A 25,385-nucleotide genomic window follows, 5' to 3' on the forward strand; every position below is an offset into this window, starting at 1 on the left:
TGTATCACATACATTTTCCCATTTATGATAGCCTAAGCCTTTCTTAACAGTAATAATAAAAAAAGGGGGTAATTTCCCAAAGTAATAAATAAATAAACAGATAAATAAATAAATCTCAGTTGCAGGTGTCTAGAGTCTAGAAATTCCTCTTATTAATGGTGTTGAAGTTCCTCATGTCTCTTCTTGGGTGTCATACTGTGTCCATTCCCCCCTCATATTCATAAAAATGTATTTTAGTCTAAGAATGAAAGTCATTTGCTCCATCTCATAAATTTCCCCAACAATATTCATTCATTGTTGTATGAAGAGAGCAGCTAACTGGTACCAGTTTCTTGTTATAGCTTTTTTGCAGGCAATTAACAGTATCTTAATCAAGTACGTGTCTTTATTCAAAACGCTTTTTTTTAATGTTTCCCAGATACATTGTCTTAAAATCTGTGATGTTTTAGCCTTTTTCATAAATTAACTTTGTTCTTAGGCAGCGAACAAGCTGTCTGCAGCGACAGGACGACGCAGCCTTCCGTTGTGTATGGACGTCAGGCAGCCTGAGAGCATCAACGCTGCTGTGGATGAGACGCTCAAAGAGTTTGGTCACATAGACATCCTTATCAACAGTACGTGGCATCTTCTGCACAAAACTGCTTGTGATAAATTCAGGTTATCTGTCGTGTGCTTTGTATTTTGTTGTGAAACTCGCAAAACACAATGTGTGCAGCACGAACGGTTTAATTGCAGTTTACAGTGTCTGCTGAACAAAGTTCATCGGTGAGGATTTTGGTTTAATCATCTACTTTTTTCTCTGCGTTGCTCAGTCTTCTGCGCCTTCACAGACTATTGACTCGCTGCAGGATTATTTATCTAATTCAATCCAGATCATAATAACTACAAAGTATTCCATAGAGGAATGTATGTCAAACCTTGAAAACAAATTGTTGTGCAATCTCGTGACATTATGAGATGTTGCCCTCGGAGTTTGTGGTGCGGATGACTCTCAGCTACTACCTAGCTGCAAACTCTAAAATTTATTCTTGTGTCGTAATTTAGCCTTATTTTTCAAATGCACAGATGCAGCTGGAAACTTCCTCTGCCCTGCTTCTGCGCTCTCCTTCAATGCCTTCAAAACAGTTCTTGAGATCGACACCATGGGCACATTCAACACCAGCAAAGTGGTTTATGAGAAGTGGTTCAAGGTAAATGTCCCTCTCTGTTGCAGAGCACAAGTATAAGGAGATAAAAATTAGTTATTAATATTTAGGTATGCATTGTGACCCTGATGGTGTAAAATCCAATTCCCACAATAAAACAAAACACAAAACCGATTAAAAAAAAATAAAATAAAAAAGGTTTGTAGGCTCAATCATCCAGGTACATAAATCATGTCATCTGGACTGATTCTTTTTGGAAGAAACGTTTCGTCTTTCGTCCAAAATACTTCAAGACACAAAACAAACGCACAACATTAAAACAAAAATGTAACAAGAAAAGTTTGATAGAACAGTTCTTCTCTGAAAACAAAACGCCTTACATACAAATACAAACCCTGTTTTGTTTGAAACATTTAAATAATAATGAACAATAACAATAATTCATGAAGTATGGAGACTGGTTGCTTGGTGGTCAGTGCTGCAGTCATGTAATCCTGAGGCTGCAGGTTTGAGTCCAGGTTGAGTCTGAAAGGGCATTTCAAGGTTCTTTAACATTTGCATCACATGTGGTACATGAGGTGGAAGGAAATTGTGTACTCAAGGTCCCAGTTACACTCAAAAATATCAAAAATATAAAGTAAATAAAGAAACAGTATAAAAGGATCTAAGATATACACTAAACGCTAATAATGTAAAATAATACGTACCATATTTTTTGGACTATAAGGCGCACTTAAAATCCTTTAATTTTCTCAAATATCGACAGTGAGCCTTATAATCCGGTGCGCCTTATGTATTAATTCTGGTTGTGCTTACTGACCTCGAATCGATTTTATGTGGTTATTGTGAATGAGATGAATAAAGTTTGACTTATTTGACTGTTTTGTCAAACCTGCCAACCCAGATCTGTCCCAAGCCACCCTCCTGCTGAATTCCAATAAACCGGCTTCTAACATGTAAAAACGGGACCGTCCATCCAAAACGATCAATCATCATGCAATGACAATCAAATGCTTTAGACCAGATGGTCAACTTGCTACTCACAGAAACAGCCTGAGGAACACAAAGGCCAAAATGGTTCAGAAAAAGGTTTGTAAGCTTCTTTCTTCTGTAAGTTTCTTGGAATTCAACAGGAGGTTTGCTTGAAACACAAGGAGGTGCTATTTATGGGACAGATCTGACTTGGCAGGCCTCAGACTGATGTTGTCTTTTGAATGAAAGATGAAACATTTCTCCCTTAAAGAAACTTGTCCAGATGATATGATTTAACTTTTTTTTTTTTTGTGATTTATCTACCTGGATGATTGAGCTTACAAACCTTTTACATATTGAAACGTTCTTCTATTTGTCTTTTTAATGTATATTTCCTTTTTTAATCATATTTTGGTGTTTTTTTTTCTCTCTTGTGTTTCTAATGTGTCTTTCCATCCATACATGCATTCAATCATTCAGTCTCTTTACCCGCTTCTTTATCTTGCTTGTGTTTAATTTGCTGTTGTGATTTTGGTTGTGATATCTGTCTAAAGTTGCTGTTTAATGCACTTTAAATCCCTAGATCACTGAGTCTTTTGCTATTTTAAGATGGGAATTCATTATCTTTCTGTATTTAGAAGCTGATGGGATTCACTTATGTATCAATAATGAGTGTGTGTGTGTAGGATCATGGTGGCAACATAGTCAACATCTCTGCGACGCTTGCATACAGAGGACAGGCCCTCCAGGTGCATGCTGGTTCTGCCAAGGCAGCAAATGGTGAATGTTTTTAGCCTGATGTAAAATTAGTATCATGTCACGCAGAATGAAGTAAAAATGTGAACTCTGGTGACTTTTGTTGTTCATCTTGTCCCCAGATGCCATGACAAAGCACTTGGCTGTAGAGTGGGGGCCCAGTGGGGTGAGGGTCAATGCCGTGGCTCCGGGGCCGATCTCTGGTACTGAGGGCTTTCGCAGACTCGGTAAAAATTAAGCACACATGCTCTCATACAGTTTTTAGAGAATGTTTTTCTGGAGATATTGTTTCATGCATTCGTCTGTCAACACAGTTGAACTGCACCTGTTAGAATCACGAATCATTTGTAACAAAAATCTAAATAACTTTATCTGAAGTTTAGTTTTTTTTTCTTTTACAACTATCAGGTGGCTCTCATGCAGAGGCTGCCCAGTCCTTCCAGTCCATTCCTCTGCAGCGAGCTGGGAACAAGACGGAGATGGCTCACTGTGCTCTCTTCCTGGCGAGCCGTGCGTCCTCCTACATGACCGGAGCCATCCTGGTGGCGGATGGCGGAGCATGGTTGACCTCGGCCAACGACGTCTCCATGCTGTTGGGTATAGCCTCCTCTAAATCTGCTAAGCTCTGAGCTGGGGCTCTCCTGTCCTCCTCCTGACTCAGGTGTGTAGGAGGAGGCACAGTGTTTTTGAGCTTTCTCATGTGTTGCTTAATGTCACAGCAACACTTGAAATATAACTAATAAATGCATTTCTGTTTTTGCAGGTTATTGGTCTGCTGCAAAGAAAACAGACAAGTGAACAAGCAAAATTCAACATGTTAATTAAGTACTGATCAGCTTAATTGATCATTTTAGTGTTTTCCTCCTGCTTTTTGATGCCTTAAGATCTAAAACACTAACAGAACTGTATATTTTATATTATCAAATAATGTAATTGTTAAGATTATTTTTCATATTCCAGTCGCCAGTGTTCCTTATTTCTGTGTTCAGTATTATCAAACATTTCATTTGCTGTCATGTTTATAAACCAAATGTTTGTAGCATATCAATAATAAAACTTGTATGACTTGCATTGCAACCTCTGTATGCTGTCGTCATTCTGATCAAATTGTTTTATTGTAAGCAGAAAAAAGTCTGTACGTTATTTAGCAAATTATTTAAAGCCTTTATTTACTTCAAGTAGAAAATTGGAAGCATAGCAAATGGTAAACTGTTTTTTAGGGTAACTAGTTTTTTATTTGATACCATTTTATGCCCAAGATCATCTTATGCTGCAAAATGATAGTTGTAGCTATTTTAGTCAAAACAAAGCAATAATACGCAACATCTCTTTTGATATTTTATGTGATGTAACTATGATCACTGTTAGATTACTCTTAGCTACTACAGCAGCAAACTTCAGCTCAATATTTGTAAAATTGAGTTATAGCCATTTTTGTGTAAGCAAAGGCTGATTAGCAGTGGTAGCCATCTTGAATTGGGTTCGTGCTAAATGTTAATCAGTTTTAATTATGCATTCTATTTATTTTTTTCCTGAAAGTTTAAGGAAATCTGTCAATGGTTCATGAGATAATTTGTGAACAGAGCTGAACCCAACAGTTTAAAAGCAAAGTTTTAACAACACGTTTTGTACAATCAGTTATAATTCAGAGTATATGTTGGGGAAACTCTCAGCTACTTCCACACCAAATTTTAGCTCAACATTCACGGAAAAGTAGACATTTAAAAAAAAAAAAAAGTCCCTGCATAGAAGATGCATGAGAGCGTAAACAGTATTTATTTATGATGAGGTGCAGTACTGGTAGAAGCCAGATAGGGGCGCCAACACATTACAAATTACCTTTAGTAATAACAAATCTGTGCAGTTTTAGAAAGCTATTGGTATTCATGTTTTATAAAATTATTGAGTAGAGCTAGTAAAGACAAATAATAACCCGCTGGTGGGTTCTCAGCTCTAAATAATAGTTTACTTAAGGCTTATTATTATTAACGTAATCATTGTATTGAATGAGCTGAGCATTTTTTTCCTGAAATGTGGCCTTCTTTGGCATATATGCAACAAGCTATATTAAAAAAAAAAAAAAAAAAACGTGCTTTAAGCACAAACGGAAATATTGAAGCCCCAGTTGTGCCAGTGACACTGCGGGGTATTTTCTGCGCATGCGTGAAACGTCAGCGGTGGATGTATGCGGCTGGAGGAGGAGAAGGAGGACGCTGCTGATGCTGATGCGAGAGAGCTCTCGGCGTTCTGCGATCCAACACCGATGGACTGACTCCCTTTCACGATGGAGTTCCTTCACTTTAGCTCGCACTCGAGTCGTTTCCTCGCGAGTCTGGACGCAGGACAACGAGACAGGTGAGACTTGAGACGAGGACGGCGGAGGAATCTGAGGAGGAATTAACGGTTTCGACTCGTCACTCTCTCTCGGCCTGTCTCGTCTTGCCCTGGACACAGGTGGATCGCCGCTGGATAAAGGGTGGGATAAAATGAAGAAATAACACAGCCCTACGAATGGACAGCAATGTATCTTATTTTTAATACAGAGAGCTGACATTGTATTTCATTTAATCAGGCGGAAAAGCGCTGAGCCGTTCGCCGTGTTGGAGGCTAATTTCTGTAGCTAGTCGGTTAGCGTCCTCCACCAATGGCCTCGCAGAAGGGAGGAGTTAACGTCTGTCGGACATGAAACCGTTTAACAGACAGACCAGATAAATACACGTGCTCTCCCGCTTTGTAATGATAATTAAAACCTTGCCGCTCGAGGTTATTTGGTGTTTGAAAACCGCTGTCGGCTCCCTGCTGTGGACAAGATGATCGGCTAAGAAAGCTAATGTTGACAAACACCCGTAACTGACCCGGCGCGTTAATTGGCGTCATTTTAAAAGGGTCTCGTGACAGTTTAACGTTGCGTGGCTTCAGGTGTGAGCCGTCGCTTCGGCTGTCGAGCAAATCGAGCCGACCTGAAGCTTGTTGACGGCGGATGTGCAAATTGACAACCAACAGCGAAGCTGCCATGACAGGAACAATGCACAGTGTGAGTCAAAACCTGTCCAAGTGAAAGTTAATTTAGGCTCAGAATGAACAGGATAGGTGACATCTTGTTAAAGCTACTGGTACTATTTTGTATTACTTGTCAAATATCCTAATAATAACAATTAGCTTGTCCACTTATGAGGTGCCATATAAAGGCATGGCGTTAAAGCTGAGGAGCTGCGTCCTGACGATTTGTCAGATAAAATGTTTCAGGTGTTGAGTTTGTGAAGAGGACTAACCTAAATGGAGCCGACAGTATTGTCTGGCCCTTTGGGGCACACTCAGTGGGAGTCCGAGCAGCCATTTCCTCTGGGATTTCAAACCACAAACAATGGAGGTGTGCTCTGCCCAAACCAGAGTGGCCAGACAGGTTTGGATGATGAGGATGAAACTTTCGCAAAAAGTGAGGAGGAAGATCTTTTCGCTCACAAGCCGTTTGAGCTTGACAGCTTTATAAAAATCTCTTCTTTTTCTTGTGGGGATTTGCATTTTGATGGACAGTCTGTAGTTTCCCATCCTTCTGTTCATAGTGCTCATTTACAGGAATTGTCCTGTGAGAAGAGTCAAGGACTTGATGGAATTAGTGACTGCACGTTGTCGTGGCTGTTTTCTTCCAATTTTCCTGAGGTGTCTGAAAAAACAACTGCCAGTAAGGAGGTGACTTTTACACAAAAGTCCTCTCCCGAGGGCTCAAATGTCCTTGGTGGTCAGGCTGACCTGCTGAACCTCAGTGTGCCATCTTCTCCAGTTTCCATTAGGAATCCAGAGACTAATGCAGGGGATCAATTTTTGCTTGTAGACCTCTCAGATGAACTTTCTTGTCTCACGCGGGAATCTGCAAGTGAGCTACAGGGTGTTGCTGAGGAGCAGGCTGGTCTCCCTCCCTTACAGACTTTGTTACCTGAAACTGGAGACAAAGGTTTATTCCCTGATCAAGTGACTGATCTGCCTATAACGTGTTGCACTACGGTGCAAGGTTTACCAGAAAGCTGCCAGCCGCCTAGCCACATCAGCACACCACAGGAGCATTTAGAAGGATTTGTGCCTTTGTTGGATTTGGATGTTCCAGATTTTGACAGTAACTTCTGTCCTGCCAGTCCTGCGTCTGATGTCTGCTCAGGTACCCAGTTGGAGGTGGCGAATGCAGGAGCTGCTTTAACTGGACATCTTCTGGAGGAGAAAAGTGAGAATGAGTCACTTGCTCTGAGTTTGCCAGACAAGCCCTCTCCACTAACACTGCCTCTGACTCAAGATGCCTGCTGTCACGATGATCTCACCAGTGAGAGGAACTCCGTGGAAAACATCTCGGAGGATTTGATGGACAACAGCTTGTGTGTCGAAGCAAGAAATCAGGAGAACGGGGACATGGCCTTGGATCTGTGCTTGACTGTTGAGGAAGTTCACGATAATGATGAGTCTTGGAACTTGAAACTACATGAGGATTTAAAAACAGGAAGTCCGAGAGCCGAGCAGAGGGAAGTGGCGAGGTTGACGGACACTAACCAGCTTGAGGATTCAGATCATCATGAAGTGGCTCCTTTCGATTTTTCAGTTCAGGACATTGACGTTTCTTCTCCAGAAACTGGATGGACTATTGAGCAGGCTGTGGAGACGATTTCCCCCTCCAAGATGGTGGGAGATGACTCGCTGCCAATGGTCTCGGATGTAAATACAAGAGACGAGGATGTGTCTCCTCTGAAAGCTGTATTTGATGCTTTGGACCAAGATGGAGATGGCTTCGTTCGTGTTGAAGAGTTTATGGAGTTTGCGACTGCCTATGGGGCCGATCAGGTGAGATGCCTCGTCATTGTGTTCTTTTTCCCCCATAAGGGCCTCTCTTGTGGGCATTGCATGCTGAGTGAAACTCCATGTAAATTGATACGACTCCATTCATTATTGATTTTCCACCCCTAGAAGCATTACCAGTACTTCAGGAAGCCAGTTTAATTCCATCACTTGGAGCTGGTCTACTGATTTCACTCCTCTGTCAGCGTTGTAGGTTTTGTAGGATCGAAACATGTTAAGATGTTTAAGTTGTAACGGCTGAAAGTTTGTTACAAAGATTAGAACAAAGTAAACGTTTCCTGTGAACTCTGAGTCCCAATTTTTAAAAAATACTTTGATGAATTTCATTGGGATTACAAAAGAGCAGTATATTAAACCATGCCTGGATTAGCGTTGTTTATCTGGTGTGTGTTCAAACGCTTGGGTGGATTAGAAGTTGGATAAATCTGTCAACCATATTGTCTGTCATTATTTCAGTCAGGTCTAGATCGCCTCCATATGTCGAATGACAAAGATTCACCCCTTCATTTACATATTCTGTGGTTTGGGATTATCGCTTGTGGCTCCACCCATGTCCCTCAGTCTTCTGTTTTTACCGTTTCTTCCATTCTGCAGGAGGCCTACTTTATTTTAATCAAATTAAAGGACGGTAGAAACAATTTAAACCTGCTCAATCAATGTACTTTTGACTTTGACTTCAGTTAAAAGTTGAAAGCTTTGATCACATTTCGTAGCTGAAACCACTTCAACTTTATTTGAGGTTCAGCAAATCCTAGTTAATGAATGACAACTTTAGATATTTTAAGTAAAATAATCTTTAAAAATGACTTCAAAACGCAACAAATTAACTCGAAAATAATTCAGGTAAACATTAATTTGTGTTGTTTTACTCCCCTTTAAGTCAAGCTCATCCTGTTGGTCTTTACGGAAGACCTTCTGCAATATTTGTGACGTTTGCGAGATTGAGTCAAAGATTTTATTTAAGAAACTCCAAGCTTATCCATGCAGTTTTTGAACTACACATTTGGGTGGACATGAGCACTTGCAATCTGTTGCTGCCTCACTAATGCTTTTAATCCCTCCTCCCAGTTCAAAGTGCCTGCGATGCCCCTGATTTGTCCCATGTCTAGCCATAGGTGTCTGTGGCTCCCCAGTCAGAGAATTTCAAAGGATTAAGAGGAAAACATATTTCGCTGAGCCAGAGGAACTTTTATTTGCCGTACCAGAAATTAGTTTTTTAAGGATGGAAGAGTAAATATTTTGTTGGTGAAGATTCTCAGTCATCCAGGACATGATGAATTCAAAAAGCGTTCAATAAAGTCCAGTTGTTTTTGTATTGAACGCTTTTTGAATAAATATTTTGTTGTTCATGTAAATGCTAGAGCTTTAACCAGTCACTCTTTTTTTTTTTAACACAAGATGTTGCATGTTGTTCTGTAAAGATTGGTTTCTGGTTGGGGTTTCCTCCTGCTTACCAGCTTCTTTTGGACCTCTAAATCTGAAAGGTTAAGATTAAACCGTTAACAAAATTGAGAAAACTGTTTTTTTCGGTTTTCTGGCATCAGATATTTTGTAATCGAAAACCTGTAGGATCTCATGTGCACCTTCACAGGGAACTCGTTTTATTTCCATCCTGTCATCATCTAAAAGTGTCAGAAATTAAGGCATGCTTTCTTTTACTCGTTTTTAAATTTTTAATAAGAAAACTGAAATTTTGAAATCAGAGTTTGAGGAGTCTTTTCTAATCAATGTCGTCTTAAGATGGATACTCATTTTTCAGACGTAAAGGTCTAAGAGAGTCAAGTCCGTTCTCATTTAACCCACATCTTGATTTCACTTTTTTTTTTTTTATGTTTTAAATGTTCGACTCCCTTCATATCAGCAGGAGTACATATGAAAGTACTTTTCATATTTGAACAAGCTTTCCCCTGATGTATCCTTGTATTACAGTAATCTGGAGATAAACACAGTTTGAATAACATTCATGCCTGAGCTTGTCGGATCCACAAAATTATACTTTGGGCAATGGAGGTAACACAAGTATTTAAATATGTGGTTGAGAAAATTACAGGGTCAGAAAACTACTGATGCTTGAACACCCATAAAACAATTAGAGATGAGTTTAAGAGTGAGACCTTGGTGTTAAAGGAGTTTTAAATGAAACCGTTGGGTAATTTTAGACAAAATCCTGTATATATTGTCCCTTCTAAACCTTTTTATAATCTACATTATGCTTTTTTTAATGCTGCAATTTGCTCAAGTTGTGAAGTAGGATTTGCATTCTTGCTCTAACTTTGCCTCTGAAAATATCCAGTAAACTGACGGCGGGGAAGAATTCATGTGGTATTTGCATAAATGTCAGCTGGCACTTGTATGTTGAGCATGCAAATTCCTCCAGAATTATTTTTGCATGTGATCAGGCCCATATTTATTCTACCACATGCTGTTTATTTGAATATTATCGCCATAATATAAACTGAATGTTCACAAATATCCAAAATGTCATCTATGTGTGTGTATATAATGAAGCAGGCAATTTTTTTCCATCTTTTAAGAAATGAAGTATTCTTATGAGATAAGGCGTTCCACTAAACTCCCACAAACATATTTAATTATGATTCTTTTTAATGATGATTCTAAATGCTGCCTCTGCTTTCCCTTATTTTCCTGGGTGAGACGCAGTTCTCGAGAACAGCTGAGATGTTTAGTTTTCTGTAGATTCTGGTGTTTGAGGGAAGTTAACCCATCTCATTTACTGTGGTAGTGATACATGTAGTTCTATTTCTGGACTGTGTTGGGAAAAGTGAAGAACTGACCATCGCTTGCTGTCTGGTAGACCGTATTTTGAACATGCATCAAATTAGTGCATTGAGCTACTAAAACAAAAACTTGTATCTTCCAGTCTCTCCTGGGTTTTAACCCTGATTCTTTATTAAACTGAGCTAGTTTGTTTGTGACCCACCTTTGGCCTCACTTCAGCCCCCGTGCTTTTATGCTCTGCATCGCTAATCCACAATGGAATGTCCCGTGGTCTAACATCCTCGCTTGTGAGCTCACTTTATCAGTTTTTTAAAAAAAATTTATATCACTTTGCTGCCCCAGTAGGCTTATGATTTTGGTAATCAGAGTTTTGTTTCAGAACATTTGTGAAATCCCCCTTTTTTTTTTTTTAAAGACGACCATCGTTAAGGGGTATTCTTCTTTGTGGGGTTCTGCTCAGCAGTGGTTTGTGTAGAGGCGGTCAGGCATGTCCTGGCACTGATTAGACACAAGTACAGGAAACTGAAAAAAGCCCGGTGCATTTCGCTGCTCCACTAAGCCATGGAACTGGCCGTTGCATTGGAGTTTTTTGTTTTTTTTTAATCTGTCTTGCAGAAAAACATCTTCAAAAATAACACCTACCATCTAATTACCAAATGTACTGTCAACAGTTAAAGAAAACTAAAGGAGGAAAAAAGTTTTTTATTATTAGCGTTAAATAGCTTTTCAGACAGACCTCTATATCGAGTCTTTACAGATTTAATAACCTTTAGTTTGAAACGTGCTAACAGTAATTTGTTAGCACTCTGAAAACGGGGAAACAAGACGGTGAATGAAAAAGCAGGTAAACCAAATACAAGTTTTTGACAATGCATGGACACTTTGGCATTTTAAGGTTAAATTCTTTAGAGGTTTTTCTTTTCTTTTTTTTTCTCAGCTGTGCAGGGCTTTTCCAGTTTTACTAAAATTATCCTCACCTCTTTAGTTTTTTAGGTTAGACCTAGAAATAGCCAACAGGCTGCCAACTGCTTCCAGCAGCCCCTGAGATCTCATGGACTATGAACAAGCCAAATGTAGGCCATTGATTGCTTCCGCAATAACTTAAAACCTTAGGCAGCCAGCACAGTTGTGAATTTAATAGTGAACTGACTCAGTCTGAGTAAGGAAACACAACTGAGTGCCTACACTTTCCTGCTATTTATAACAGGCATGTAAAAATGTCATGGGGACATTATAATGGAGTCCCTGCTCACGTCAGTTTGCTCAACTCACCCAGCAGAGGTGTTTCTGAACAGTCGCATGGAACAAAACGGTTTCCTGTAAACCGATTCTCCATTGTGAGGTAGAAAACTGAAGGCTGTGTTCAGAAACCAACCACTGACCTCAGATTCAACCCTTGAAAAACCTTTTTACAGAGGATTTTTACTTTATGGAAAGACGCCACAGTTGGACAGGACTTGATGTTCCACAGTGAGCCCAACACCACATTGTCCTCAGACACTGGGTTTTTGGTTAATCAGACCTGGGTAATAAACCGCAGGGCTTGTTTGGAGCCAGTTTATTAGGATTTTCTGCCTCTTGAGTCTGAGCTTAGCGTTACTAAGGAGATCAACTCGTTTTCGTGTGTAATTGGTATAAGTAGCATGGAGAGAAGCCACATAAGGAAGAAAACTGGAAATGTTGATTGTGTACTTAAGGAAGTAAACAAACTGAATCTCAGATGTTTCATTCAAGCTGCAGCAATTTATTTCAGTCATCTAGTCCACTAGACAATATGCAATCATAACATTTGAATGTATTCTTTAGAATGGCTTTTTAATATTTCTGCTGCAACAAATCTACATTAGTGCTTTGTGCACAGGTAGTTTTGCAGACCCAGGTTTGTGTCTCCATTTCCAGGTAAAGCCTTTAGGAGATTTATTCCCACAAACATACAAAGTAAGTAAGGGGTTGGTTGCCAGGAGACCGAGGGAAGGAAGACGCATGCATGTAGATGCACTTATGTAACCCTTTTTTTTTTTACATCTTAAAATGCATAAAAAGCTGTATGGCATTGTGCTATATTGAACTGAACATCTGTATTTTTGTGAGATTTGGCATTTTTAATATGGCAACAAGTCAGTGTTGGAAAACTACTGTAGTCTACTTACAAATCTAGGGTGATGCACTTCTTTTGCCGTTTTACTTGTCATAATGCAATTAGTTTAAAGACCGTACCCTTTGTACTGTGTAAAGTTCCCTGTAAACCCATTATTGCTCTGAGGCCAACAAATGAAAACACTTGACATCTGCAAAAGTAGATTTTCATCTGAAAGTCACAAGTGTTTTTATTGTTGACTTTCTGCTCTGTAATCTGAGTGTACTGCCTCGTTAGCAAAATAGTTTTTGTTTAGTCAGTTTTAATGTCCTTAACATGGCCTATATTCAAGAAAAAGACAAAGCTACTTTTTTTTCCCCAGTGAAGTCACCGTGCAAACACTGTTTCAGTCATTTGTTCAAATTACTGTCATTTTGCATCTTTTCTTCTGTCATCTCAAAGCAACTAGGCAGGGGAAATGATTGCTTAGTAAGGAAATTTTATTTTTATTATTGCCATGGCAAATCTAGTTTTTGATGGTGTTTTTATTTACTCCAGGTGAAGGACTTGACCAAGTTTTTGGATCCCAGTGGCCTAGGAGTAATCAGTTTTGGAGACTTCCACCATGGGATTTCTGCAATTAGCAATGGAGGTGAGTTCAATGCATCTCTTAAGTTTTAAGGAATTTCCTTGCTTACGTTAATTATGACCTGTAAAATACTGTATTTTTCAGTCTATAAGGTGCAGGTTTTTTTGCATAATTTGCATGCCCTGCAACTTATGGGCTGAAGCGACATATTTATGGAACCCCCCCATATTTATAAACCAATTTTTGTCTGAGATACGATCGTTTTCCTTCATTCTGATTGAAAATATTGAACACTACCATTTTCAGCCACTAGTCGGCACTCGAGTAGTAAGGCATGCCGTTGTATCATGTAATAGGTAAAAGTGGCTATCGGCTAGCCTGCCACCATCTTCTGCCTGGAGCAACCGAATCAGCTTCACTTCGTTACGCCACCCCAGCAAAATACTGCTGATTTAACCATCAAAGTGCATTTATTAAGTAAAAGTTCAACTGAGACACACATTTACTATAAAGTCGAGCTAACAAATAATTGTTTTTAGGTGGTCGTTAAATTTCGAAGAAATGCACAGCGAGTTGTCCCTCTGCGCATGCACACTTGCACATATCAGCTTTTGAAAATGCAGCTGATTTGACTGTCAAAGTGCATTTATTAAGGAAAAAGTAGACTGAGACACCTTTTACTATAATTTCTAGCAAACAATAATTTTTAAGTGTTAATCTTGTTTAATTCTTCTTAGTCCTCCCATGTCAGCGGTGCCACATAATAGATGTGACTTATATGGCGAAGCAACATATTTATGGATTTTTCCACTTTATTAAACATATTTGGACAGATGCGACTAATAGGGCGGTGCGACGTGTATGGTGGAAAATACGGTACTTGTAGTCTGAGACCTGGACATTTGACTACCCAGTCGGTATTGTGACCCTTCTATCAATATTTATAAGTAATTGATAAACGTTAAAAAATTATTTTTATTTGTATGTAACAAGACCTTCATTTATTTTTTTTTTTTTACATCAGTTTTACAGTCATTAAATGAAATTGACAAACTATAAAGTAAAATGCCAGATTTGGATTTCCTTCAAAGACTGTTGTAGTTGTGTACACCACCCACCTGGTGTTTAACACACTGAGGACATGACAAAGCTATCTCAACGGTACAATTGATGCCTCAGTCCATCCGTCCTATTGATTTCTAGGTCTCCTTCCTGAGGCTTTTTGGGTTACTCAGCTCTGGTTACGCAGCTCATTAATAAGTTATTCGCTTGAACGCGAGAAACACACAGACACATGGGCTGACTGGCGAGGTTTCAAAGCAGGAATGGCAGAGATGAGGTTTGAGCCGAGTGTCCTATTCGCTTTAATAATTTACCGTCCTGCCCTCTTTCTGTCCTGTTTCAGACTTGTCTCCTCTTAGTCGTTGCATTTGTAAAAATCACAGTAAAAGCAGGAGACATTCCTTTACTGTCATATGTGGACACAAATATACTTATCTGAGAAAACTGAGTTATAAAATGATTTTGTTTTCAGTGACGGATGAGCTTCTCATCCCCTCACATTTTCTGTTTTAATACTGCCAGAACATTATACTACAAGAGGTCATTCTCCAGTGTCTATATTTTACTGGGTTTGCTATATGTGCCGAGGTGACCGCTGTCAAAGATGTACCCCTTTGTTTTTGTTAGACTGTTTACCTGACGCACGTATGAATCTAGGCTTTAACTGTTTGTTCCATGTTCCTTTTTGCCAGTCGCTTGACATTTACTGGAAAAGTTTCCCACCACTGTAATATCAGATGTTTTATACTGTAGCTCCCCAAATCGCTCGTACATTAGCAGTAAAGTTGAACTCCGCTGTTTTACTTCCAAACAGTTTATCAGTTGATCTACCAGATCTTTTTACAACTATTGTGATGTGAAAAGAAACTAGAACCTGCTGTACCTACTTAGGAATTAGTTTCAGCACAAGTCTTATTGCGTTCCCCCCCCCCCCCCCCCCTCCTTGATTTAATTTCTGTCTCGGTTGCAAAGGAAAGTTTTCAGTTAACATATAGACGTGCCTGCAGGCTGTGGAAATGCCTTACACCCTGCAGTGGCTTTGGTATGTCCTGAACAACAAAACTGGGTGGAGTGTGTATGTGACTGTGTGCCAGGAGGCTGCAGGTGTTGTTTAGGATAAAACCACTTCTCAATACATTTCAGTCTAACGGCCTGTCTGCAGTGTTTTTTGTGGCTCAAAAGTAAAGGGTTACATAAGTCCCAGGGCACCAAACTCCTCGAGTCTGCTGGAATACTGGAATCACTTTGTTCTTTCCTCCCAGCAGGGTGCTATTCACAGTTCTGTTTACTAGATACAAGAGCTGCAATGGCTGATGGGACTTTCGATGGTCCATCTCAGGTTACACTGCTGGTACTTCCAGTAGAGAGCCTTTATTGATGAATGTACATGTGAGCTGGGCTTTCAGGAGATTTTGACTGCCTGGGCTCTCTGGTTTTGTGGAAACGTGAGCGTAAAAGTTGCACAATGTTTACTGTCACATCGCTGACCATAAATGTGCTTAAGTAGGGCAGTTAATGCTCAAGGTATTGCATGAACATTTGCTTACTGAAGTGGCCTTATTGAAGAGAGAAAATGCTTTTCTTCCAGTCAAACGTGCTTTTTGAATGACTTTTATAAAGGATGCCACTTTACTGGAAAATAAAGTGGGTTGTAAGCCATCGTCTAAGTAACGGATAACATTGCAGCTGGTTTTGTTTATTTTCTAGGCATTATTTTTTAATCCAAGGGAGAATTTTTTTTTTTTTTAATTATTAAATCGATCTTTTTATTGATTTTTAATCTTTTTTTTTTTTTTTTAAAGATGCAAACAAAAAGGAGAACACAAAGAACAAAAAACCCTCCCACCCCAGATCAGTCACTCACATGCAAATAAACTAAACAGACATTGACAAGTTTTCCACATTGTGGTTTTTAATAAAACTACCGGTACTCTGTTCTTGACAATTTGTCATTGTCATACTTTTTTTTTTTTCTTCTCCCCCCTCAGACCCTGAAATGTTTTTTTTTTTTTTTCTAATTCATATTACGCCACATTCATTTGTATGTCCTCAAATACATTATTTTTCTGAAATTCAAATTTGATGCAAAATTGAGGTTCCGATTGTGATATTTATCAGTTCGATGTTATACATCTGGAATACTGAGCAGTGCCCTGAGATGACTTCTGTTGTGACTAAATAAGCTGAATTCAATTAATAATACAAAGATGAAAAGTTTAGCAGTACACTTTAGTGTGGTGCATTTTTCAACCAAACTTACAAGCTTATTGCATAGTTTTTTTATATTTTCAATATTTTATTCATATAGCCAGTTCCTAATAGAAGTTTTCTCAGGGCATTTGAGCACATCACCATGCTGAGACACCTTAATGCACCTTTTTCTGCGTGCTGACCGCCTGTTTGCACAGTGACGTCTGTTCTGTTTACTTCAGGTTTGTTTGTAGAGTCTCCGTTACTGCTGGACTGTTTGTTCGGCTCACATTAAACCTGTTCCTGCTCTCATATTTCCAGGCCCCGAGCCACAGCTCTACAACGTAAACTACAGTCCAGGGGATGGAGCTGTGGGCTGTCCTGAGGAATACGATGAGGTGAGGTTCCAACCGGGAAGCTTAGCCACTCGTTCGTTTGTTGTTTTTCTAAATGCGCTTCCAGTCTAATCGTGCATGCAACAGAACAGTACGAAGGCTATCAGCTGAACTCTCCGTGCACTCTTGACTTGTTCCCGCTGTAAATCACCGAGTGGCTTTGCAGAACTATCATTACCTCCCTGGGAGCGCTCCACAGACTGAACATGCTGGTTTGGCTGACACAAAATAGCAACTGGCACTCAAGGCTTTTGTGTATTCTTTGACAACTATCGAACCGGCTGGAATGTGCAGGAGTTCCTGAAAGTGTGTGGACTTGTGTTTTTACAGTTGTGGTTGACATTTCTGGAATAGTTCTCTCCTCTTGTGCACATAACTTATATATTTAACTACGAGTATTGCCGACCTCTGCAAGGTTAAAAAACTTTGTGTCCTTTCAGTGTTGGAAATTTACTTTTGGTTTTATCTGTATAGTGTCAGCGCCCCCTCTTGTTATGTTTTCAACCTGCAGGTGCTGATAAATGTGTTCAAGGGGAGGAAAGCTTGCATTACTTGCTGAGAACTTTATTAGATATACTGCAAATTTGTATGTTTTTATATATATATGGATAGTTTTTTTTATTTACAGGTGTTGATGCACAATTTACTTAGATGAAAATATATTAAAAATAGGCATAAAAATGTCTTAAAATTGCATGTTGTCGTTGATAAAGTGAATAAACTCTGGAAATAGCTCTTTCTTTTTTTAACACAAAATATTCCAGCTGCTTTGGTTGCCTTCTTTCTGAGAAGTTTTAGCCTTTTTCATGTGCATGCCACCACACCTGTGTTTGTGGTCTTGTTTTTTCCTCCCCCTCCATACATTTTTGGCAGAAAAGGGTTCCTCTCTCAATGGCGTTGCTGTTCTGTTGCTGTTTGCTTTCAAAACAAGCAAGGTGAGAGTGTTCAGCTGAATCTGGCATGGGAGAGCTAAAACGTTCATCCAGCCCACTTCTACTCATGTTCACTGGCCGATTTTGCCTGTTTCTATCTCAAAATGTAACTCCCAATTGTAATCATGGGGTTTTCACACACGATAACCAGCGCTTGTTATCAATGTTCCAAAACACTGTTATCTGTGTTGACGGCACGTTTGTTTCCTAGTGGTACACACTGTGATGTTTAATCCTCGTTCGCTGTAGCTGCAGGTCTGTAGAACATGACTTAATGTTGTTGACACGGGAACAGGAAGTGTAGCGGCAGGAAAAATGAATGTCGTTCAGCTGATTGTGTGGCGTTTTTACCTAAAAGCTGGCAGGAGTGGATTGAGCGTTACAGCTGACTTGTGTTACTCTTTGGACTTTGTCTCTGTCTCCACCCCTCTGACCACCCAGTGAAGCTGAACGAGGCGTCGCACTCGTTTCCATTTTTCCAGCGTACTTTCTCTGTTACGCTTTCTGAGAGGGAAAGGGCGAAGGCTTTAGTGAAGTTATTGGTCGGCTCTCAGTTAAACGGGGCAGAATGGTTTTGGATACGATGAATATCTCTCTGAGTCCGTCGTCTGCTGATACTTCATGTAGACTGGTACGTTATGCTTTCAATATGAGTCACCTTTGTTGCGTTTTATTGAGTTACAGCTCTGAAACCTGAGGATGTCTCTAATTGCTGCAGATGCTCAGTTTTTTTTTTTTTTTTTTTCTTGAGTGGGAATGTCAGCTTAATTTTTCCATGTGAACTTTTTTCAAGGTGTTAAAGCTTTGCTTTGAAACTGTCACCTGAACGTGAAAACAACCCGCTGACTGCACTGCACATTGAGCCATGTTTTTAATAGAAGGGTTTTTTCAGTCCTCGCTTTTTGAGCAACTGCTGATTTGAAACTGCAAATAATAAATTACCCACGTTCTTGTTGTAAATTGTTAAGATTATGATGGATTAATGTGAATTCTGATGATCTTGTTTGTTTGTCGCTGCAGCAAAATGAGGTAACGGACAGTGCCTACCTGGGCTCTGAGAGCACATACAGTGAGTGTGAAACCTTCACTGATGAGGACACCGGAGCTCTTGTACCTCCTGAAATGCACGAGGACGTGGAGACGGACAGTGGCATAGAAGCTACGCTGCACGATCCTGAAGATGGTGGAAATAGGTCCGTAAATGTTTGACTTCAACTGTATTTCTTATTTCTCCTGTATACACATTTCCAATCAAAACTTCAGGCACATGCTCCCACTTATTTTGAACCAGCTGTTTATTTTGCTTTACATGAGGCCGACTGGGATCCTGAGTTGCATTCGAGCCCAAACAATCCGACCCGGCCCCAGCCCGTAGCAATCATTTCCGAACCCCACCCGACCCGACGAATTAACAGTAATTACAGTTCTGATCCCGAAAAAACCCCAGACATTTTTAATTAAGCTTCGACTGCTTATAATTATTAATGGTCGGTGGACGCGCGGACTGCGGTAAAGTTAGTTTTACGTTGGACATTCGAGCTCCGTGGCTTCAGCAGTGTGTTCTTCTCCTTCGAGTTCAGCTGACCGAAATCAGGCTGCCTGCATCGGATCAAACGAGAGGAACACACCGCTGAAGCCACGGAGCTCGAATGTCCACCGTCCAACGTAAAACTAACTTTACTGCGGTGATGTGCGGCTGAATAAAAGAGGCAGAAGATCGGAGCTGAGGCGGTGTTTGTCCTTTCATGGCTGTCAAAGTGCATTAAAACCCTGTTTCTGCCTTCATTTTGCATTATTCAGACACGGACCCTGCTCTGACATGTCTGCTTTGGGATCTCACTTGTTTGGGTCGTCGGCCGCGCACGTCCACTGAGTGCAGCAGCTGAATGAACGTCCATTTGGGCGATGGATCACTGCCTGGCAGTACAGTCCCATCTGAAGCTTAACTTTATTTTACCTCTTTCAAGGCCGGTCAGCTCGCGATGAAATGGTCGCGTGTGGCTGGTGAAGGTATGCCAAGCCATGTTGCCATATAATTGGATTTTATGCCAAACCATGTTGCCATATAATTGGAGTTTATGGCAAGTCATGTTGCCATATAATTGGATCACAGCTGATCCTCTGATGCAATCAAAAGCCCGACACTGACCCGGCCCGCCCATCCAGCACATTATCATGGCCCGGCCCGCCCCGACTTTGGGTCAGGTCATGCTTCAGTCCTGGGTTAGAAATGACAGCTCTAATCCTGAGTGACTTTTGTCAAGCGTACGGTGACTGTGGTAATCTCTGTCATAATGTGGTGAGATCACCACAAATGTTTTATTTGTTATTATTCCTCCAAAATGTAAGCTCTGCAGCTTCCCTGCTCGGAGTTTTCACACCAATCACAGGATCACCAATGGACTGCATGACCAGTCCTGGATCTCTTGGGTTCTATTTGGGTCACCGGGCAGATTAAACCGAGGCAGTAGACTGCCACCACTACAATGACTTATTGCCTTTAATTCCCTTATGTACACCAATCTGTAGAACATTGTAGTGCGCCTCTTGTGTCTGCAGCATATTTTCATCTAGTCTATACTCTTATAATGCAAAGACTTGTATATTTCTACAGATGGGCTGCAGGGACATTCACTGCTGAGGTTTCCTGACAGACTAAAAGCTTATTAAAATACCTCTAACTGTACTTAGCAAGCATAAGAAATTTAAAGCAATGAAGCCCTTCTGCTGTTTTTCACCCACCCTGTTTCAAATCAAAGATTATCTTATTTTCCTTGAATATAAAATGAGGCATGCACTTTACTATCATTCTGAGGCTGTGAGGAGTTAATGTTGACCATCAGTAGTTTTATGTTGTGCTCTTCTCATTTTGCAACAATGTGATGTTACATGTTTTATAAAAAAGACTATTAGCTTTCCATTTACAGCTGCAATGGTTTTCATTCATGTTAGTTTATGCTCCATAGACTGTACTTTTTAATGGAAGTTGGTATATCTGCTTATTAGACTGAAAAATGTCCAGTTATCACATCCTCCTCCACACCAGCTCTACCAAGAATCTTTTAAAGTTGCATTCGACCGAATTTGCTGTTTTCAATCAGTACCTGCTGCAGACTGAATTTCTCCGTCTGCACATTCGTGTCCTTGCTGAAAGCCTTTTGGCCAAACATGCGAGGAAGTTCCGCACTCTGCATCTGCTGACTGGGTGACCCGTCCATCCGGCTTCATGACAGACTGGAGTACTCTGCTTGACATGGAAGCGTTTAGACTTCCCAGTCCATGTGCGAGCCGTGAATTCCAGGAAGTGTCGATTTAGCTTTTTTCTTCCTCGTTTTCCATTTTTTGATTTGCTTTGGCAAAGAGTATTCTAATTCGTTTTATACCTTATTCACTTACTCATACCATTATTGTGCTAAGTCTGCACTGTGTGACTCTGACCTTCACATGCTCCAAATCCAGGCGTCTGTTTACCAAACATTGTGCGTTGAAGTTTTACTAGAATGTTCAGGCTTTTCATTTTATCAGTGCCTTCATCAGTTGTGGTCTTCAACAGAGAAAACCTTCTTGAACGTTGAAGGTGTGTTGTCTTATGAAGATGGATGAATGTCAAAAAATGGACGTTATGGCTGAACTGAAGTTCAACACTGTGTCCCGTTCAGCTGAGTTACTCTTAACTACACACTGCACCAAATGAGGCATTAAGAATAGGAGCAAATACACTGAGCTGCAGATTAGGTTTCTAACAGGATTAGTGCATCTGTCCCCACACACACTTGGCTCTTGAACAGTCAGCAGGACTGTCTGTCAGTTGTTGCTGAGCCTCAAATCTGATTAAGACAATGGCAGTCAACCCTTTACCGGTTCAGCCTCAATCTGTGGGGTGGCCGTGGAGAATGGCAGCTTGTTAGGAAAAACTCTTTTGTTGTTGTTTTTCCCCAAACTGGAGAGCCCGTGTTTTGGTTTAAATTAGCGTAACCAGTAAAACTTCAGGATTCCACTTTGGTTGTCAGGAGTTTTAACTCCAGTTGCCCCGAGGCTTTCACGCCAGGGCAGCGGAGGGCGTTTAAAGATGCGGTCTCTTTCTTCACCATCTCTAAATGTGAGGGACCTCAATAAGGGGCCATGTTGTAAAAAACAGGGTAAAGGGTAAGTGAGTGCACAGTTTGCTACTAATAATGCCTGTGTTTTCTGAGGTGTGCTGAAGCTAAAGTTGAATCGTTGGTTTGATAAACGAGATTAAATAGAGCGCTTGTTTTTAGATGTTTTCTGTTTAATCAGGCATTACTCATGTTTCAAAAATGTGAGCAAAACACTCATCTGCTGAACAAGCAAGTTCTTTTTTTTTGCAGAGTTTGACATCCTCATCCTGTGTACAACAGGAAAGGCAACCTTTCGTTTCAGTTAAACAAAGACTAAACGACTCTTAATTGAAATTTAACCTGAAGTTACGCCTCGTCTTTAACGCCAACCCACAGGCAGCTGCTCAGTTGTGTTGTTAAACCAGTGAGGCCAACTCTGAGCCTTTTCTTCATCTTAACCTGCGGCGGCTGCTTTAAAATGTCTTTCACGTTGAAATCAGAGTCTATTGTTGCAAGTAAAGCACAAAACATGCTTCAGCTAAAGCAGCCTTTGGGATTATTGTGAATTAAAAGATTACCTTTGAAGACTAGCGATTGAACTTGTCCAGATTGTGGCTCTTCTGGGGAAAAAAAATAATTGTTTCTGTTTTGAGATTTAAATTAACGCCTTGATTGATGTTGTGCCTTGATTAGTTTTACTGTAGTTGTAGTTTCTTAAATTCATAATTGCCTCTCGAATACAGTTTTTAACCACTCTGACCTTTGTAAATGACCTCTTGTTCAAAGTAGGACCCAAGCTTGTGTTGTTGTTAGCACGCTTGCTAACAGAATCTCCCATGCCTCGCAGGTTTTCCCTAAACTCTGAGCTCCACAACCACTCCCTGGTGACTGTGATCGGTGGAGAGGAGGAGCACTTTGAGGATTTTGGGGAAAGTAACACATCTGAGCTGCTGCTGGAGACCAGCGTGGACGGCTCTGTGGTCGAAGGCGACTCCCTCATCGCACAGACCCCTGAGCAGGTCAATGGCTCGTTGCTTCTGTCTCCCAGGTATGAGCTTCACAACTAAACTTTCACTGCCAAGATATTCTCAAAATGTGTTGGGGTTTTTTTGTATTGTGTTACCAAACTCTGTACGATTAGAAAGCTAAATTTAAATAATCACCCAAAAGGATTTTTTTATTTTTTTCAAACTGTGAAACCACTTTTTTTTTTTTTTTTTTTTTTTTTTTTTATCAGTCCTTTTTGATAAGACACTGTTGCATTCTGAGCTGCACAATTTCACCTTAGATGCTTTTCTTCACATTCTTCAGAGGAAAAAAAAAAGTTTCTTTATAAGAAAGACAGAGGTCAAATGTTGATTAAAATCTATCTGGAGACGTCCCTCTCACTCCTGTCTGCCTCCTGTTTTTGTCCAAGAGATAAGGTGTAAAAACATGTATCTGAAAATGAGCATATGTAGCTAATGCTGTCGTTTTATGACCCGGGTTTGGATGTTCGGCGCTAGCTTGAGTCATAGATTTACAGTCAGTGTTACAGGTGGCATCTGTTGCGTTCTGGGACAGACAGAAGTGGACATGGAGTTCAGACATCTTGAGAGGGCATTGTCCCTTCTGTCACACAGATACAAGCTGACTAACTGTGTCATGTGTCAGCTGCAAAACAAAAACAGTTGTTTATTTTGAATGTTTGGCTCTTTGCTGCTCAGTTTTCCCCTCATCCTTTTTTCCTCTCTGAGACTTTAAGCTGGATAATGCGTAATTCCCACTTGCAAGTTTATTTTTTATTTTTTATGTGTGTCATGCCAGGAATCTATTTTAAGCTAACTGCCTAGTTTTTGTAACCTACTGGCATTATGGAAATAAGCTGGTTTCATCTATCACACTTCTACAGCCTCTGTTATTTTCTGGTGTTCGTGAAAGTCATTGTTCTCATCACAGCAGGGCTAACACAACTGATAGATGGATATATTTATTGATCCTCGAGAAATATAAAGAAGTTTAGAAATAAAAGATTAAACTTGTTGAGCTAAAATGTTCAGTTGTATGAGTTCAGCCACTTATTTTGTTTTTACTAAAGTAACCTGTTGGATCTTGATATTCAAATTATGAAAGTAGAAGGTGAAAAATAAACTTAGTTTTTCTTTAATCAAGTTGTTGGGAGTGAAAGCAGACTCATTCTATGTACTTGCCATAAATGTCTGAAAACATTATTTCTTATGCAGCCTAATTAAAATTTTCCTCGGCGTTCACGCTGAAAATTTTACACACTCTCAAAAATAACTGCATCCCACGAACTTCACCCACTCGGTGTGAATGCGTCACTGTTTGGAGCCAGCCCGTGCTCCGCGTTGTGCATGCAGCGGTGCTGCCTACACACACGCCCACATCTATCTGCACGTTGCAGCACCGAACACGCGTACAAACACGACTGGCTTACTTTGGTTCTGCACAAACGCGCGTCGCTGTAGACATCGTTTAACGAAGTGTTCCTTCGCAGCCTTGGGAGAAAGTGACTCAGTGTGACGGTGCGTATGGAGTGACCCTCAGTCTGTCCTGTAAGGCAGTTTGTTTTCTGCCTGCATAAACGGAAACATGTGCCAGTTTTTGATTAATTCAGGACAGAACAGTCTGCTCATAAAGTGGACAGACTGACTCCCAACAGAATTATAACCTTTTTGTTTGTTTTTTGTTTGTTTGCTTCAATTGGATGAGTTTAATTTGGACTTCCCTGTACTGTAGGTTATCAACTCATCTGCAAAGACAAAATGGGATTTATGTTTCATGTTAGGATAGTTTTTCAAGTACAGTCACTTGTTTATTGCGGGGGTTACGTTCCAGTAGGCCTGTCACTATAACACATTTTGCTGGGCGATTAATTGTCTCAGAAATTATTGCGATAAACGATATTTGGAATTTTACAATAATGTTGGTTAATTTGTGTGTGTAGTACCTTTATTTAATTTTATTTTTTTTGGACCACTGGATGGCAGTATAAGACTGTTTGAACCGAAGGATGGATAGTGAGGGAGCGAGCAGCGTGTCTCTTTAAGAAAAATGGGAGGGAGGCCACTTGACGTAACATGGGCTGTGTCTCGCTACTTTTTTATTTTGGTTCTCAAAATGGCAGACGCTCGGTGTGGTTTGAGCTCTTTAGCATAGCATTTTTCACACAAAGCTTTTATTAAAAAACCAGTAAACAAGATCTCAGCTTCTTTTTGCAGAGAAAAACAACTTTAGGCGAAGGCACGGGTTTCAACTATGAATTATGGAGCTTTGACAAGACGGAGGTTTTTTTTCCCCCGAGGCCAGCCTGTTAGCTTAGCTTGTAGCTTAGCTTCTTAGCTTAGCTGCTTTTAACAATCCAAAAACGCAATTGTGGATTTTTAAAACAGATTTTAAAGAGAAAAGAAAGGGAGGAGTTGGTGAAGAGCACCGGAGTTGAGCCTTTTGTCATCCAGTGTCTTCAGTAGAACGAGAGACACGAAGAAACGATAAGACGATAAATGAAAATGAGGTTGATTATTTTCTTTACTCATGTGATTGATTTATTGTTTATTGCGACAGACCTACATTCCAGACCCCCACCCCCCCCCCACACACACACACACAT

General features: G+C 40.2%; 2 protein-coding genes across 2 annotated transcripts in view; both read left to right on the forward strand.

Annotated features, from left to right (window-relative positions):
* The window catches only part of decr2 (2,4-dienoyl CoA reductase 2, peroxisomal), a 7,755-nt gene extending 3,996 nt beyond the window's left edge, over positions 1–3,759 (forward strand). Inside the window, exons 5-10 of the mRNA XM_037690828.1 lie at positions 479–614; positions 1,066–1,190; positions 2,804–2,897; positions 2,996–3,100; positions 3,282–3,534; positions 3,637–3,759. Coding sequence (XP_037546756.1) covers positions 479–614; positions 1,066–1,190; positions 2,804–2,897; positions 2,996–3,100; positions 3,282–3,502 — 681 coding nt within the window. The 3' untranslated portion in view covers positions 3,503–3,534; positions 3,637–3,759. The remainder of the gene's footprint in view (positions 1–478; positions 615–1,065; positions 1,191–2,803; positions 2,898–2,995; positions 3,101–3,281; positions 3,535–3,636) is intronic.
* Positions 3,760–5,894: 2,135 nt separating this feature from the next.
* Positions 5,895–25,385, forward strand: part of rab11fip3 (RAB11 family interacting protein 3 (class II)) — a 24,342-nt gene continuing 4,851 nt past the window's right edge. Inside the window, exons 1-5 of the mRNA XM_037690863.1 lie at positions 5,895–7,697; positions 13,087–13,180; positions 16,691–16,767; positions 18,717–18,889; positions 22,623–22,823. Coding sequence (XP_037546791.1) covers positions 6,150–7,697; positions 13,087–13,180; positions 16,691–16,767; positions 18,717–18,889; positions 22,623–22,823 — 2,093 coding nt within the window. The 5' untranslated portion in view covers positions 5,895–6,149. The remainder of the gene's footprint in view (positions 7,698–13,086; positions 13,181–16,690; positions 16,768–18,716; positions 18,890–22,622; positions 22,824–25,385) is intronic.

The sequence above is a fragment of the Nematolebias whitei genome, chromosome 17, assembly GCF_014905685.2.
Source record: "Nematolebias whitei isolate Nwh7 chromosome 17, NemWhi1, whole genome shotgun sequence".
Classification (NCBI taxonomy): domain Eukaryota; kingdom Metazoa; phylum Chordata; class Actinopteri; order Cyprinodontiformes; family Rivulidae; genus Nematolebias; species Nematolebias whitei.